This window comes from Nilaparvata lugens, unplaced genomic scaffold (genome assembly GCF_014356525.2).
Source record: "Nilaparvata lugens isolate BPH unplaced genomic scaffold, ASM1435652v1 scaffold2044, whole genome shotgun sequence".
Classification (NCBI taxonomy): Eukaryota; Metazoa; Arthropoda; class Insecta; order Hemiptera; family Delphacidae; genus Nilaparvata; species Nilaparvata lugens.
Window position 1 is genome coordinate 1 of NW_024090273.1, and position 18119 is coordinate 18119.

The window sequence follows — 18119 nt, forward strand, 5'->3', positions numbered from 1 at the left end:
CTTTAATATTGAATAGTTTGTTCATTATTCTAAACATAGAATACCGTTCTCATTCTTCAAAATGGATATACTTCATTTTGAATAATCAATTCGTCTTTTCTATGTAGTATGATCAACCTTTTTTTTTATTTCCTCAAACAAAATCCCAATTTTTTAAAGGCCTCACATCTACACCCAAAACAGTTTCAAATTCATTTTAAGAATGTAGCACCTTCTTCAACAAATTGTCTATTCTGTAGTGAGGTGCACGTTATAATGACAGTGTTTAATTAGCAATGGTATTGCTATCCTTTTCTATCATTCAACAAAGCTGATAGCGCTATCTCTTTCTCGCTTTGCTCTGTTGTCAGATCGTCTTTTAACAATGTAGAATTAATAATAAATCAACAAAATATTTCATCTTAATCATGAAAATTCGTTATCAAATTATTGAAAAATATAATTTCTTGCTCAATAAAATATAATTGATTATTTTAAACGATAATGAACAGTTAATATTACATCAATAAGCCTGTATCAGCTACCGTCTATAGAAGGCATTGAGAAGACTGAGGATCGGCAACGTTGTTCTGCTACCTTTCTTCACTGCCATTATAACGTGGACCTCACTATAGAAAGGTACATGAAGCCAGAAATCCCATAAGCTAATATTATGTGACAAATTTTATATTTATTTTGGACACATTTTTACATTGCCATGTTGATTTAGAGTTCAGACTCATGTGTTCCACAAAACAAAATTCAACTTACGACGTTCCAGCGTTGAAAATAATTAGCAGTAAGAGTAAAATACCATGATGAGTCATATTAACCTACAGACTAAAGAGTTTCACATTAATATTGACAAGGAATATGATGAGTTATAAAACTGTAGTCCAATGATTTCACATCCTGCAATAGCCTACTTTTAGTATTCAGACATTTCTCATAGCATTTTTATATGCCTTGAAGGAGTATGAATAAACTAAATTTTATTCATTTACTAATGTATTAGTTTATTTATTTATGTCTGGTTAACAGGAGAGCTGAGCATGATTGGCACAATTCCAGCTGTGCTTTTTAGTACCTACCTCTATTGAGTAGGTACTAAATAAACCATTATGAGAAACCATAACCCAATATAGGGGTACTACCAATACCTACTATTATAAGTAATAGTAGGCATTGGTACTACCCCTATTTAGACATTTCTCATAACATTGTTATGTTTTCAAGGAATATATAATACATTTCATATAAATACATTCTATTAACATTAAAATTCAAACAAGCAATCAAATAAATAAGATGAACATAATATTTAAATACAATATAGAATTTTACTGCAGGTATAAAAGAATTGATTTTTTTGAAATAAAACCTAGATACTCAACTATATGGGAAACTCATGCACTAGAGCAGTTGCTAGTAGCAAAAATAAATTTTAGGGTAGGGTGCAAATAAGTTGGGTAAGTCAGCTCACATAGTGTTCGAATACACAAATAAATCACATTATTGTTATTATTTTTTTGACGTGCTCATACAATGTAAAGTTGTTCTGGCAATAAAGAATCTTGAATCTTGAAAAAAAAATTATGCTTTCTATGCAATGTCTTCCAGTTGTTATAATCTAGTTTTTGATAACAGCGGTTCTGAATTTTCTTGGGTTTTCCATTATGTTGATATTGTTCATCACGAATTAAATTGCGTGTGGAGTATTGGTGCTATATTATCCATTCATCTATCTATTCGCTTACCCTATTTATTTATTGATTCATCTATTCACTTATCTATTTATGTATGTGTTTAGCAGGCGAGCTGAGCATGATTGGGGCTATGCCAGCTGTGGCGGTGCGCCACGAAAGAAGGCGTCAGGAGAAACGCACCAAGAGACCCAGTCTGCTCTACCTGCAATCCCCCCCTAGCAGGTCACCCACCCCTTCACCACTCCAGTCGCCCCCTGCCCTCTCGGGGCACTGTGCAGGGGGCCAGGGGCCACCGCCTGAGGTCTATGTTTGCGGAAAGGTCTGTATACTACCATATTGCCAAACACAAGACAATTTTTTATAAATAACAACAAATATATAGGTACCAACAAGACTCAACCTATTTCGGACAATGTGTAACCTTATCTAAATTTGGGAGAGGAATAGCACAAGGTTACCCTATTCTTCTCTCCCTATCATTTTGATGATGTACTTATTCTGTGAATCAATCAATCCTGGAATTACACTATATAATATATAATAAGTATCCTGAAAGTTACAGTATTATATCTACAACAGTCTCCAATTAATTGAAGGGTCCCTACATATGACTAACTCTGTATATAACCTCTTTTGGACTATTTTGCAATCAAAATTCGGTAATGGGATAATTTCAATGAATAAATTTCAATGAATAATTTCAATGAATAAATATCCTGAAATTACACTATATAATATATAATAAGTATCCTGAAAGTTACAGTATTATATCTATACACAACAGTCTCCAATTTATTGAAGGGTTCCCATACATATGACTAACTCTGTATATAACCTCTTTTGGACCAATTTTGCAATCAAAATTCGGTAATGGGATAGTAAGGGCTACTATAAGCCTGTTTTTCCATTTCCAATAATTGTATAATTATGTGTGTTTGTCTTTGTTAAATAAATAAAGTAATTAAAGAAATAAAAGAATAGACCTACATATTATTCATCATATAAGAGAATTATTGAGTTTGTCAGGAACCTCAGCTCAAGGTCTATGTTTGCAGAAAATTTGGTACAATAATTCCTCAATTTGACAATTAATAGACCTACAGTCATAGTATGGTAATGAGAATATAATTTTGCTGAATTCATAGTGATTTGTGTGATTGTCTAAATAATATTTCTTGTATGGACATTTACTCATTTATTCATTCACTCAATTATTATTTTTAAAAATGAAGACAGATCGGGAGAGAAAAACTATAATAGGATACTCCGGCCTTGTTCTATTTCTTTCCCAAATTTAGATTACATTTTGAAAGTTCGAAATAGGGTTATGTGATTACTCTTCTGAAACTTAGTCAATTTTCACTTAAAATCAACAAAAACCTATTTTAAATTAAAAACTATTTTGGAGAAGACAGTTTTGGGCTATGCCTGTTGTCTTCTCACAATCCTATTATATATTATAACTATGATTATTTATTTGTGATTGTCAATGAAATAAATAAATTAATTTTGACGGTTGAAAAACTAGATGAAACATAAAAATATTACACTCGAATCACCATTAATTAAAAGATTTTTGCGTAATTTTACATCCATTGACAATCTAGGCAATCACCTAGACTAATAACAGAAAATTGAATGAAAAAGACTAATATTGATGATTGATGAATAATTACCACAATATCAACTTCTCAACTACACAAAAAATAGAAGAATAACATAAATAATTAGATTTTCTTCCTTGTTCTTTTCTACTGATTCTCGTTTTGAAAGTTAAACTGGAATTTATTGTATGCTACTGTGATTTTTTATGATGTGCCTTCTATCGTATGGTAAATAAATCATCTGCAGAGTAAATACTACCGTACTCTACCATTAATTTTCAATGGCTTCTATGAATATTCTTATTTTCAGCTCGATTCTAGATGATGGTAAAGAATCGGTAAAAAATTATGAATAAGTATAGAAAAAGTTAAATCAGTAAAATGTTCTCTCTGTAAAGGTGCCAATTTCATATCTTAGCTTGAAAATCAATTACATCAGGTTTGCAAGTATTCTTCTCATTACATTCGTCTTGTACCTTATTAGTCTTCATCATTATTAGCTCTACTCTTCTCTCTTCTTCTTCACTCTTAAATCATATATTCTTCAATCTATTGAAGAAAATACATTAACATGCTCTACATTAATTCCTAATATAATAAATTGAAAAAATAAATAATCATAGAAAATACCATTTAACTCTCTCACACAGACACAAACTCTCTCTCTCCTCTCTCATATAGAAATTATCTTTCCTTCCACCAATATACCGTAGTCATTAAACTTAGAGTCCATATATTATCACTCATTTTTATTGTATTGTAATGGAGAAAGGGAAATACTTCTATCTTATGGGGAATACATTTTAATGTTGGTCTCTTCCGATCATAATAATTAGGTACCATTACAACATGATTTGTGATGCTAGGGCTTTGATAAAATGAATGAAATAGAAATTATGTAATATTTCTTTTATTTTTAACAGGTGTCAGTACTACACATAGTGGTTGTCTCGCTGCTCTTGGGAGCTGTCCTCCTCATAGTCGGTCTAGTCCAACTGAAACCTAGAGCAGATGCTTCACAACACAGGTAAATACATAATACAGTACTATAAATCCTATTATATTAAGCGAGCAATTTCTGTATTTTCATAACTGGTTATTTATGTTTGTATCTGGTTATTCATGTTCAACGGATCTCGAAAACGGATCTAACGATTTTCACGAAATTTGAAACATAGTAGGTTTATGCTGATATAAAGATTCGATTGCATTAGGTCTCATCCTTGGAGAAACTCGCTGAACGACATTAAAAGGAAAATTCATCCTTGGCTAAAACAGCTGTGGATAGTAAAAAAGTGAGTGAGCGAGTGAGTATGTGAAAAATCAAAATATCGCTTCCCCGAAATTCATAAGGATGACATATAGCCAGCTGTGAAAAATATAAACACGATCATTTTAGAGAATTGTGTTCTGTCATAGCCTATGTCAGAGGATATTATGGTGTGTTCTGTCAGAGGAGGCTATATAGTTCCATAGCCACCTCTAATATAAGGCCGCGGCCTACAATATTGCAACGTCGCAGCGTAGGCCTAGAATCTTATACATGATTGGTGAAAAAGATCAGCTGGTATTTTTTTAAATCTTTTTCACCAATCATGTATAAGATTCTAGGCCTACACTGCGACGTTGCAATATTGTAGGCCGCGGCCTTGTATTAGAGGAGGCTATATGGTTCTGTTTATCAATAAATAAAAATAATGAGCGAAGCTCGGTGCTCCCATAATACTGATTAATTTATTATCAAATATATCAAATTTATGAATTCCATGAACATAATTCCAATTACCTTCTTTTTATTATTTTGTCTTTATTGAACACATACATTTCAAGAAGATATGAAACTACCAAGAATTGTACACCAATCAAAATATTTGTTTTAATCTTAACAGCTTGTCTAAATCTGATTATAAGTGCAGTAAAAATTTATGTGAGTTAGCAGGTCTTGTCCTGAATTCTGTTATAGGCCTACATATTTAATTAGAAGTGGGTAACCAAATGAATTAATGAAAAATAAAAATACAAAACTGTAACTGATACTCCATCCCCCAAAGGCTAAGCCTCGAGATGCTTTTCTTTTGTCTCCTCTACTTTGTTTCCTCTATGTAAAGCCTCGGCTACTTCCAACTTGAAAACATTAGGTAATTTCAGAATCTAGCTCATTTTTATGTTGTTTAATGTTTGAACATTTGAAGTAAGTTATGTTTGGAAGGAATATTTTCATCATTTTTCATAATTATTTTTTATCATACATGATGGTATATTCTCTCAATATTTAATTTTGTATTTTGCTATTTTCAATGTAGCCCATATTTGATGTGTACCGATGTGAACAATAAAACTTGATTTGATCTGGTATTTAAAATTTGAGGAGCAATAATGCCCTCTGCTACTTTGAATCCCAGCTACTTTTTCTCCCAAGAGGATCCGATAATATTAATATAGAGGATCCTATTATAGACGTGATGTGAAGTGGGCCTATTTGAAAAAAATGCATGATTTTTTTGATAGGCCTATTTTACATATATTGATTTTTTGGAACAGAATTGATGTCCCTAATGCTATGACCGAAATCTACTGCGTATACTCTTAAGGGCCAAACCACATGAATCGTTCTTGCACTGGCGGCGGAAGAGTTGGCAGGGCAGGAAGTTCTGCGATTGGCTGATTATCAGCTAATTTCCGAATGTCAACCGAATCTGCTGATAATCAGTTGATGGGAGTCTCCTTAAGCGCTCGAAGAAGAATGTATGGTTGAGAAACCTGAGGGAAGCGTTTAATTGCACAATAACAAATTACCTATTTAAGGTTATAATTTGCATAACATAATTTGCATAACAAATGACCTATTTAGAGCGGTGATATGAACAAGGTAAGGTCCCATGATGATTGCAAACCTCCGCAATGGAAACGGTAAAGAGAAGAAGAAGGGAGTATCCTGCAAATGAAGAGCTTCTTGCCCAACTTGTCTGCCATCAGTGCAAAAATGCCTAAAAACACTTCATGTGGCTTCGTCCTTACTGATTGACAGTCACGCGCAGTGCCTACTCTGTTGAATGACCTTGACCAATCAATTGTACATCATCTGTATGTCTCTGAAATGACCTTGACCAATCAGCTGACCTTGACCGTGCCATTTTCCAGGTTTGTCCTTCCTTGACCAATCAGTTGTACATCATCTGTATGTCCCTCAAATGACCTTGATCAATCAGCTGACCTTGACCTTGCCATTTTCCAGGTTTGTCCTTCTAGGCAGCGGTGCCTTCCTAATGCTCTTCGGCATAGTTCTTGCCATCGTCCGTTGTTGTGTGCTTCCCTGGGCAATCCGCAAGCGACACCAGCGCCATCACGCGGCCGCTGCCACAGCCGCAGCATCCAAGGACACCGCTGACGTCATCAACGGCAAGCTGGCAACAGCGCACGCGCGGCAACACCACGAGAGCGGTGTTGCCGGTTCGGGCACACCGCGCGCTAGCCTGACGTCACAACAGCAGCGTCCCTCCAACGCGACCGTGCTTTCGCCCACTGAACAGGAGACGCTCATCAGCAAAGCGGCAACAGTGCATCATCAGGCGCATGTCGAGACTTGAGCAATGTTTGCAAATAAAAATGCTGAATTGTCATTTTTATAAGAGGTTTTCATCTGGAGCATTTGAGACTTGAACGCTGCTTGAAAAAACGCTGCTAAATTGTCGTTTTTATACAGTTGCAAAAGTTCATCTGGTGCCTACTAGGACGACTTAAAGGCTGCTTGCAAATATTGCCAATGTGTCATTTTTATATGGATAGTATAGATACAGCTAGCTTCCATTATGAGACAATGCCACCTGTAAATTCATCATTTGTCATTTTTATAAGGATAATCTGCAAAAGTTGATTAGTTGGTGCATTCTGGGACTTAAACGCTGCTTGCAAATGATGCTGAGGTGTCATTTTTTATAATTGTGAGGATTGTATTGCAACCTTAGCTATCTTCCAACTGAAGACATTGCTGCAAACATTCATCAGTTGCCACTTGTATAAAGATACTACAGGAGATGATCAGGTGATAACTGGACTTGAACGCTGCTTGAAAAAACGCTGCTAAATTGTCGCTTTTATAAAGAACAGTTTTGCAATAGTTTACCACGTGCATACTGGGACTTGAACGCTGCTTGAAAAACCGCTGCTAAACTATCGCTTTTATAAAGAACAGCGTTGCAATACTTTATCGCGTGCATACTGGGACTTGAACGCTGCTTGGAAAAAACGCTGCTAAATTGTCGCTTTTATAAAGAACAGTTGCAAAAGTTCATCAGGTGTGTATTGAGACTTGAAGCTTCAACGCTGCTTAGAAATAATGCTGATGTGTCATTTTTATAAAAATATAATTGTAAGGATTAATGATCATAACTTGCTTCCTCTACAGTATAGCCTACATTGCACAAAATTGAATTGAATGATTGAAAAAATCTTTATTAATCAAACGTGTATAAATACCATATAAATAGTGTGACAAATTTAAGTGAATACTAAAGCTGCGTTTACACCAAAGTTATTATATAACAAAATGTTTATTCTTCCGTCCTTAAAGATTCTATTAGACTAAACAGAGCTTGACAAACACATATGGACATCATATATGTGTATAATAAGTTATGTTCAATCTAATAGAATCTTTAATGACGGAAAAATAAACATTTTGTTAATAACTTTTTGGTGTAAACGCAGCTTTAGTATTCATGGGGTACATGTTGAAACTTAACCGCTGTTAAATATACTGCTGATGTGTCATTTTTATATAAATAACACTGCAAACGTTCACCAGTTACATTTATTAAGACTTGAATACCGCTTTTAAAATAATTATTGCTGAATATTGCAGAGAGCGTGGATTGGATTGTAGACTGGGTTTTTATTTTTTGCTGAGGGTGATGCCCACATGAGCCTTAGGCTTGTGCGTGGGTAATGAGGCAGATGATGATGAGTGAAACAGCTGATTGATTGCTCGATTGCAATTTAATGAGATTCACTCTATATTGCCAGCATATAGGATGAGTGGGAAACACTGATCAAGTGATTCTCTGTAACTTGGCAGTGATGTAGGCTAATCTGACAGTTTGAAGAGAATCCCAATATAGGATTATAGTGTTGTAAATAAGTTAAATATGTAAAATAATATATAGCTACTACCGGTATCATTAACAATTATTTTTCCTCCAAATATATTATCATCATACTTTTTAGCTTTGGAATATTTTGTAGTCTCATCAAAGAGAATGATTTAATACATCAGAATATTCATATAATAATCGTCTTCAGGTTTTTAGTGTGTTAAATGTCCAAAGATGAGTTGAACAGTTTCAAGCACAATGAGGATTTCTTCTAGATTAATAAATTTAAATTATAAATAATTTATAGTAATAAATATATAAGTTAGTAGGAATATATAACATAAGGAACATTAGATTATATTTTTATCTGTATTGGAAATTATTACGCACATGATAATATGAAGAACAACATTATAAATAGTGAGGTCCACGTTATAATGGCAGTGGAGAAAGATAGCAGAACAACGTTGCCGATCGTCTGTCTTGACAATGATTTCTATAGACGGTAGCTGATACAGGTTCATTGATGTACGGTAGGTAATCATTCTCGTTTAAAATAATCAATTACCCTATTATATTAAGCGAGCAATTTCCGTATATTTGTATTTATTCTTTTATCTGGTTATTTATGTTCAACGGATCTCTCGAAAACGGCTCTACTGTAACGATTTTCACGATATTTGGAACATAGTAGGTTTATGATATAAAAATTCGATTGCACTAGGTCTCATCCTTGGGAAAACTCGCTGAACGACATTAAAAGGATCATTCATCCTTGACTGAAACAGCTGTGGATAGTAAAAAAGTGAGTGAGCGAGTGAGTATGTGAAAAATCAAAATATCGCATCGCCGAAATTCATAAGATGACATACCGTATATCAGCTACCAGCTGTGAAATATAAACACGATCATTTTAGAGAATTTTGTTCTGTTTATCAATAAATAAAAATAACGAGTGAAGCTCGGTGCCCCGATATTATTTTATTAAGCAAGAAATTATATTTTTCAATAATTTCTTAATGCATTTTCATGATTAAGATGAAATATTTTGTTGATTTATTATTAATTCTACATTGTTAAAAGACGAACTGGCAACAGAGAAAAGCGAGAAAGAGATCTGCTTTGTTGAATGATTGACAAGGATAGCAATACCATTGCCAATCAAACACTTCCATTATAACGTGGACCTATCACTATAAAATATGACTATTTTGTTGAATAAGGTGCTACATTCTGAAAAGATGGATTTTAAATTGTCTTGGGTGTAGATGTAGGCCTATAAAAAATTGAGATTTTTTGTGGGAGAAAATAAAAATATTCTAGTCTCTGTAAAGCCTCGTTAACACTAGAATTTTTCCAGTGGAAAACAAGTTAAATATGTCAATGTACTTTTCAAAAAAAAAATTGAAAAGTTATTGCCGACATTTTTTCAAACATCAGTTGACAATTATTGACATTCTACTTGCTTTCCACAGGAAAAATTGACAACTTTTTCAAAGTAAACTATTTTTTGTGCACAACATTATGTTGAAAACACTGTTGTAAACTTGGTTTTAGCTTTGGAGATCAGTGAATGATGTTTCTGTATTTGTAAATATGTTCTTAACCCATATTTTATTTAGAAAATTGTTTTCATATTATATTAGTTCTACTTTCTATATTGGAGATCTATGTTAGCAATTAAATTAGTGAATAATATTTCTGTATATATTTTCTTACACAAATATTTTCTTAGTAAACTCCTGTATTATCAGTACCTATAAAAATGACTTTACAACTTCTATTTTACATTGAAAACTATACTGTGTCAAATAATATGGAGAGTTGGAACTTTATAAAATGTTATAGTTTAGTTATAAATAATAATTCACAATGTAAGGATATAATAACAAGTCAGCTCTATCTCTAGAGTTATATAGACACTCTTTTATACGTTTTTATATATGGCCTTCTCGTGTAGATGATTTAGATTTTGGATTTTCTTCTAGTTAACATCAAGTACGTTATATTTCTTCCATAATATATTTCTAGTATTGTTGATTGTTTCTAATTAGTTTATTAGATTTAGTTTTAGATAGAAATAACGATTTGTTCAGAAATTGGTAGATTTCATTCTTGGATGTAGCCTACAGTTTCCTCTTGCTTGAACAGTGTAGGAAAATAAAATTGTTTGAAATTTATTGTGTAGGAAAATAAAATTATGACGTCTCTAGAAATGTTTTATCTTTTAATCGAATGTGATAAATTAGTTCAGATACTACCAAGGTACCTCTAGAATACAGGTATCCTAGGTATATATTGGATAATACTATCTCAAATCAGTATAGCTACTACTGCTGTTGAAAAATTCAGGAAATTTCACAAGTTAGCGCATCACAAATTTATTTTTAATGGCTCCTATGAATATTCTTATTTTCAGCTCGATTATAGATGATGGCAAAGTGAAAAAATCATGAATGGGAATAGATAAAGTTGAATCATTAAAATTTTCTCTCTGAAATGGTGCCAATTTCATATCTTAGCTTTAAAGTTAATTACATCAGGGTTTCGAATATTATTCTTATTACATTCGCCTTATACCTTACTCTTCATCATTATCAGCTCAACTCTTTTCTCTTCTCCTCCTTCTTCTTCTTCTTCATCATCATCTTCATCATCATCATCATCTTCTTCTTCTTCTTTCTTCTTTTCTTCTTCTTCTTCTTCTTTCTTCTTCTTCTTCTTTTCTTCTTCTTCTTCTTCTTCTTCTTCTTCTTCTTCTTTTTCTCCCTCTTCACTCTTACATGGCTTACACTTCATTAACATGCTCTACATTTTTCTGAAATTATTCCTATAATAATTGAAAAAATAAATAATTATAAAAATACCATTTCTCTCTCAGACACACACACTCACTCTCTCTCTCTCTCTCTCTCTCTCTCTCTCTCTCTCTCTCTCCTCTGCTTGTTATATTGAAATAATCTTCCCTTCCACTACCATAGTCATTGAACTCAGAATCCATAATTATTATTCATTTTTATTGTACGGTATTGTAATAAAGTTAGAGAAAAGTTTTAAAGATAATATTATACGATGTTAAGTTTATTGTTAAAATCTATATTGTCTTGTTAAAATGGTGTGTGGGCTAATTGAATGATGAAATTATGATAGAAAAATGAGAGAATGATCATATATTCAAAGATTCGACTGAGTCACTGTCAATATTGTAGAACCGTTTCATAATGAAATAAAAACACACATATGTTGTCAAATTATGCACAGTTTTATTTGGTACATTCTGTACCCAATAAAACGGTAGAATTTATTGTGTGTTTTTATTTCATTTTCAAAGAGTTGATACTGATATGAAAGTAGTTTTAAAAAATGTTGAATTCATTCTTGTCCATTCTTCAACTAGCAGTATTTCATATAAAGTTTTACATCAATATGCTAGCCATTCAACCAATATTCTGACAGTTCAAAGTAAATCTCACTCACTATCCTAACGTATCAACTGATTTTCTATAGTAAGATTTACTTCAAACAATCAGCATTGTAGAATAATGAGAGGCATTGACGCTGGAAGTTCAAAAAGTGAATATCAAGGAATTGCCATTTTGATATTGTGATTCACCAATATATTAATATCACACCGTGATTCAAAAAGAATACCACAACTTTGAAAATTGATAACTCTGCAAATAACAAACGGAGAGTAAAGCACTATCTGTCATCGATTTGAGGAAGCTCTGAAGTTTTTTTAATTCCTTATTTAGTCCCATTGGCACTCATCTGTCCGTGCCTATTTGAATGAAAACTATCCGAGGCAATGGATCGGCTGCTAAGCAGCTCGAGACAGAGCACTTCATCACTGGCCTCCAAGAAGCCCTGACCTCAACCCCTGAGATTTTTTTCTATGGGGGTACGTTAAAGATAAGGTGTATCTAACATTGAGGAGCTCAAACAAGAAATAACAGCAGCTATACAAACTGTTACGCCCGATATGCTACTGAGGGTGTGCAACGAGTTCGAGTATCGTATTGATATCACTCGAGTGTCTGGAGGGGGCAACATTGAACATTCGTGAACTTGTTTTCTAGTGGGGAAAAACTTAATTTAATACTCTTCATTTTGATTTACAATCCAAGTTTCTATTATGTTTCCTTGATTAAATATAGATTTTCAAAGTTGTGGTATTCTTTTTGAATCACCCTGTAATTAATAACTGATTAAAATATTAATATTTATTAATAATTGATAATTATTAATATTATTAGATAAATAGGAAAATTTTATGAGGTCAAAAAATTGTTTGAAGCCTCAAATGTGCCATTGGGAGCTATGAAGTTTTATTCACATAAATATAAAATTGAATAAGCTAAAAGTTATCTACAAAATATTATATTGAGTGAAATATGTATAAATATACTGTGAGATAAATTAATTAAGTGAAAATTGTCCAGAGATTCAATCTCATAATATTGATAAATATCTATAAGTGCTTTATATTTATCACTGTGTTTAAACTGCAGTATATTATTATAACCATAGAAAGAAAAAAGCATTAGTAGATATCCCATGGTGTAGGGCGTTTATGTTGCAAATTTCATTGTAACCCAAGCCGATAGTTTTACTAGTTCTTTATTATTTATTAATTCTTACGATAAGTACATAATCAAAATGATAGGGAGAGAAAAATAAGGTAACCTTGTGCTATTCCTCTCCCAAATTCAGATAAGGTTACACATAGTCCGAAATAGGTCAAGCCTAGTTATTTTCCGTGAAGCTATGTTCCAAATTTCACTGTTAACTAACGCCGATAATCCTAGTAGTTGTTTTTGGTGAAGCTATGTGACGCTGGTAGTCTCCCATACTGTGCGTTCCTACATTCTCACGCCAACAAAACAGTAATAATCAACCATAGTCAACAGTAGTCGGCTTGAGTTAACAAAAAATCGGCTTGAAATTTGAAAAATATATGACTTAAACCATGAGATATCTTCTTTATGCTATCTTTTCTGTATGATGGAAGTTAGTATGCGAAAATAAGTCAGGATTTATAAGTATAAAATTATAAGAGAGTGAATTTTTCATGAAACTGTAATTATATCAACACTATATAGTGATATCCTCTTCACACTTTCATGCCCGGTTGCACAAAAGCAGGTCAAATTTTAATTGTGAATAAATTCACGAAAACAAATCACAGAAAGATTTTTTTGAAGAAAAGTCTTCTCTTATTGCTTCTGGAGGAATCAATCACGATTAAAATTTAACCAGCTTTTGTGCAACCGGGCCTCAGCAATTCAGTTATACCATAGAGAAACAATAGCGTAAGTAGATATCCCATGGTATAGGGCGTTTATGTCGCTACCTCAAGCCGATTATTGTCGATTTTTACTGTTTTGGCGGGGTGAGAGTGTATGAACGGCACAATATGAGAGACTACCAGCGTCACACAGCATCACGGGAAAGATCTACGTTGACTATGGGCTTGAGATAACAGTAAAAGTTGCGACATAAACGCCCTATAGGGTACCATGGGATATCTACTTATGCTATTGTTTCTCTATGGTTATACTGAATGAGAATCTTTTATGTTACTTACTAAAAAATTCCGACAGTTTGGAGTGTATCTCTCTATATTTGAATTATAAATAGTTATAAATATATTAACCAAGTTAAATATTGGTTGTGATATCACAGTGATTACTATATAACAAAAAAGCTTGCTTGAAAAAAACACATTTTCTGTCTACTCATAAATTGTACAACTGTAAAGGGTAAATAATTATACATTAATTAAGCTTATAATAAGCATCAACTTAATTAAGCATACACATACCGAATTAAGCATCTGTAAATATAATAGTGTTAATAAAACTGCACCATGTAAGAACTTCTTACCGTACAATAGCTTTTGATAAACAAAGATAATATGTAACCAAGATAGAGACAGCTAGATATAAATCTTATCGTTAAGGAGCACTATTTTTTTAGAGTGAAAATGTTTCTTCAAAACTTCATACAATTATGTAATCAAATCTATTTCTATACTTATCACCCACTTTAAATCTTATATACGGTATCTCATATATGTACGGTGTGTTCATTGATAAACAGGAAGATTTAATTGATAAAATTCATTAAAATATGATACGTGTCGTACAATATCATTTAAAAAAACACTTCACTTTTATAGGCTACTTTTTGTACAAATTAATAGAAACAATATAAAAACTAGTAGTATCCTTTATTATTATTAGGGTACTACAAGTTTTTATATTGTTTTTATTAATATAATTCAGTTTCTCCTCAATGATTTATGAATTTATATCAGAGTCAGCGAAATTTACTTGAATTTACAACAAAATTATTTATAATATTTCATAAAAAATGCCTCACAAGATTTACTCCAAATTTTTAGCATTGATTAAAGTGAGAAGCATATTGATTGATTGATTGATTAATATTTATTGAGTGATTATACTTATAAGGAATGCTGACACTTCTGAGTGAATCTGACTATTGATAAATCAATGAAAGATTGATTATCAATCAAGAATGATCATCATAGGAATGTGACCATATAAAAGCTATAGTGAGGTCCACGTTATAATGGCAGTGGAGAAAGATAGGAGAAAGACGTTGCCGATCCTCTGTCTTGTCAATGCCTTCTATAGACGGTAGCTGATACAGGTTTATTGATGTCATATTAACTGTTCATTCTTGTTTAAAATAATCAATTTTATTTTATTAAGCAAGAAATTATATTTTTCAATACTTTCATAATGAATTTTCATAATTAAGAGAAATATTTTGTTGATTAATTATTAATTCTACATTGTTAAAAGATGATCTGACAACAGAGCAAAGCGAGAAAGAGATAGCGCTGTATCCGCTTTGTTGAATGATAGACAAGGATAGCAATACCATTGCTAATCAAACCCTGCCATTATAACGTGGACCTCACTGTAGATACTGTAGTTATTTTGAAACATTTTTTTGTAATATTGTTTATTTTTTTTTTTTGCTTGAAAGTTGGCTACCAATTTGATTCAAGATCAATATTTTATTCATGTTTTATTTAAAAATTCGACTGAGTCACTGTCAATGTTATAAAACGGTAGAATCACTACACATTAAACAATTATAAAACAATATATTTGAGTTTTTATTTTTGATCATGTTTTATTTCTTAAAAAATTAAATTATAAAATTTTCAATCATTCTACAAAATATCCAATTTTCTAAAGAACCAAAATTGTGTAACTCTCCATATTCATTGATCATCATAAACTCTGCAAAACAAATTATTCTAAATTTCAACTTCAACAGCCTTATAAAACTAACTAAAAAATATTTTAAAAATAGATAACTATCTGGAAAATTTCTTCTCTCTTCCTTTTATAAACAAAATATATACCTGAACACTTTTTTTCAAGAAACTTGGGACCAAACTCTCACATCTATTCATAAAAATCGAGTCCATAGCTCTAAAAAACAAATTTAGTTAATTATTATCTAATGATCTAATCAAAAATCAACATTTTAATTAGTTAGCCTATATTCATCACTAAGATAATTCAAACTAAATTTCTACCATTTCATTTTTCATTTGGAAGAAAATATGATAAATGATAAATATATAAAATAATAATCATCCCCAATATTGCATTATTAAATCAAAAAACCTAATGAATTTCTTATACATTGTGAGTAGCCTACCTTCACTTTAAAACATATTCTTATCTAAAATGAAATCAGCTAACATCTTGTATCTTCTAAATCACTCTCATAATACCGTATATTGTAAACTCTATTCACTACCTACCTAATGTATTCACTATGTGTGAGTGAGAAATAAATTTAAACTTATTACAATTAAGGATCTCTTGTAGCCAAATTAATATATTGTATTTGAAAAAAAAATGATGAAGAACTGGCCAGAAATGGAATCAAATATTATTATCAAAAATAAAAGCGTTTGTTATCAGTTTGTGAGTTTTATTTGCCTGTGATTTTCATCATGATGGTTAAAAATGATATTTTTAGTTACCTAAATAGAAAGACTAAGAAATTGTCAAAAAGCACAGATTGGAAAGACCGGTTACGGTTGTTACACCATTGTGTAACAGTGTACGGTAATCTACTTCCGGTCTTTTTACTTTCCTTGCCCTATTACCATATGTAAGGAAAGTATTGCTTTCCGAAAAAAATTAAGGTACCCCAATTTCTAAATTTCTATACGTTTCAAGGTCCCCTGAGTCCGAAAAAGTGGTTTTTGGGTATTGGTCTGTATGTGTGTGTGTGTATGAGTGTATGTGCGTCTGTGTACACGATACCTCATCTCCCAGTTAACGGAATGACTTGAAATTTGAAACTTAAGGTCCTTACACTATAAGGATCCGACACGAATAATTTCGATCAAATGCAATTCAAGATGGCGGCTAAAATGGCGAAAATGTTGTCAAAAACAGGGTTTTTCGCGATTTTCTCGAAAACGGCTTCAACGATTTTGATCAAATTCATACCTGGAATAGTCATTGATAAGCTCTATCAACTACAACAAGTCCTATATCTGTAAAAATTTCAGGAGCTTTGCCCCATCTATGCAAAGTTTGATTTTAGATTCTCAATTATCAGCCTTCATATACAATTTAAACAAAAAAATTCAAGTGGAAAAGATTGAGCATGAAAATCTCTGCAATTAATGTTCAGTAACATTTCCACCTAGAATTGAAAACAAAAGCTTGAAATCCGAGAAAATGTGATTATTAAATTGCAAACTGTTGGCAACTGTTGGTTCCATTAAATCATTCACTATGAAGAGATAGCAGACCTCGTGTGTTTCCAGCCTTATTGACCTATCACCAGCTGTCTCATATCTTTGAATAGTTAGACTTGAGATGCGCGAGTACACTAGCGTCAGTCGATCAATTTTCATAACGGCAAGGAAAGTTGTGTGAGTGCGCCACACCCGATTTTTAATCTGTGCTTTTTGACAATTTCTTAGTCTTTTTATTTAATATGAATAATTACCACAATATCAACTTCTCAACTACACAAAAAGTGATATTTTTAGAATACTAATATTCTCTCCTACATATTTTTTGTCAAAAATTGAAGATTAATACAATAAAAACATCAAGAAGACGTGTATATAGAAAATTAAAAACACATTTTTCAGAAACAGGTATCTCCACATTGTTTAAAAACACTCTGACAACGTTCTGGATTTATTAGAAAAGGGTAGCGCTATCTGCTTTGTTGAATGATAGACAAGGATAGCAACACATATTTAAATCAAATACTACCATTATAGCGTGGACCTCACTATAGTATCCTAGATTCCTCTAATGAGGTCCGCACATATATGATGGTATTGCTATATGCTATCCTTGTCTATCATTCAACAAAGCGGATAGCGCTATCTTTTTCTTGCTTTACTCTGTTGCCAGATCTTCTTTTAACAATGTATAATTAATAATAAATCAACGAAATATTTCATCTTAATTATGAAAATCCATTATGAAATTATTGAAAGATATAATTTCTTGCTTAATAAAATATAATCGTTATTTTAAACGAGGATGAACCGTTATTATCACATCAATAAACCTGTATCAGCTACCGTCTATAGAAGGCATTGACAAGACAGAGGATTGGCAACGTTGTTCTGTTATCTTTCTCCACTGCCATTATAACGTGGACGCTCACTTTTGGAAAAATCATAACTGTTTCTGTTGTCATAGCAATGA

General features: G+C 32.2%; 1 protein-coding gene across 1 annotated transcript; it reads left to right on the forward strand.

The window, feature by feature from the left end:
* Positions 1-1789: 1789 nt before the first annotated feature.
* On the forward strand, positions 1790-7847 carry LOC111050180 (the record flags this gene model as incomplete). Its single annotated transcript, XM_039443904.1, is given in 3 exon segments — positions 1790-2004; positions 4213-4316; positions 6525-7847. Coding segments are annotated over 3 exon segments (671 nt in total), but the record flags the coding sequence as incomplete, so codon positions are not given.
* Between the last annotated feature and the right edge of the window lie 10272 nt (positions 7848-18119).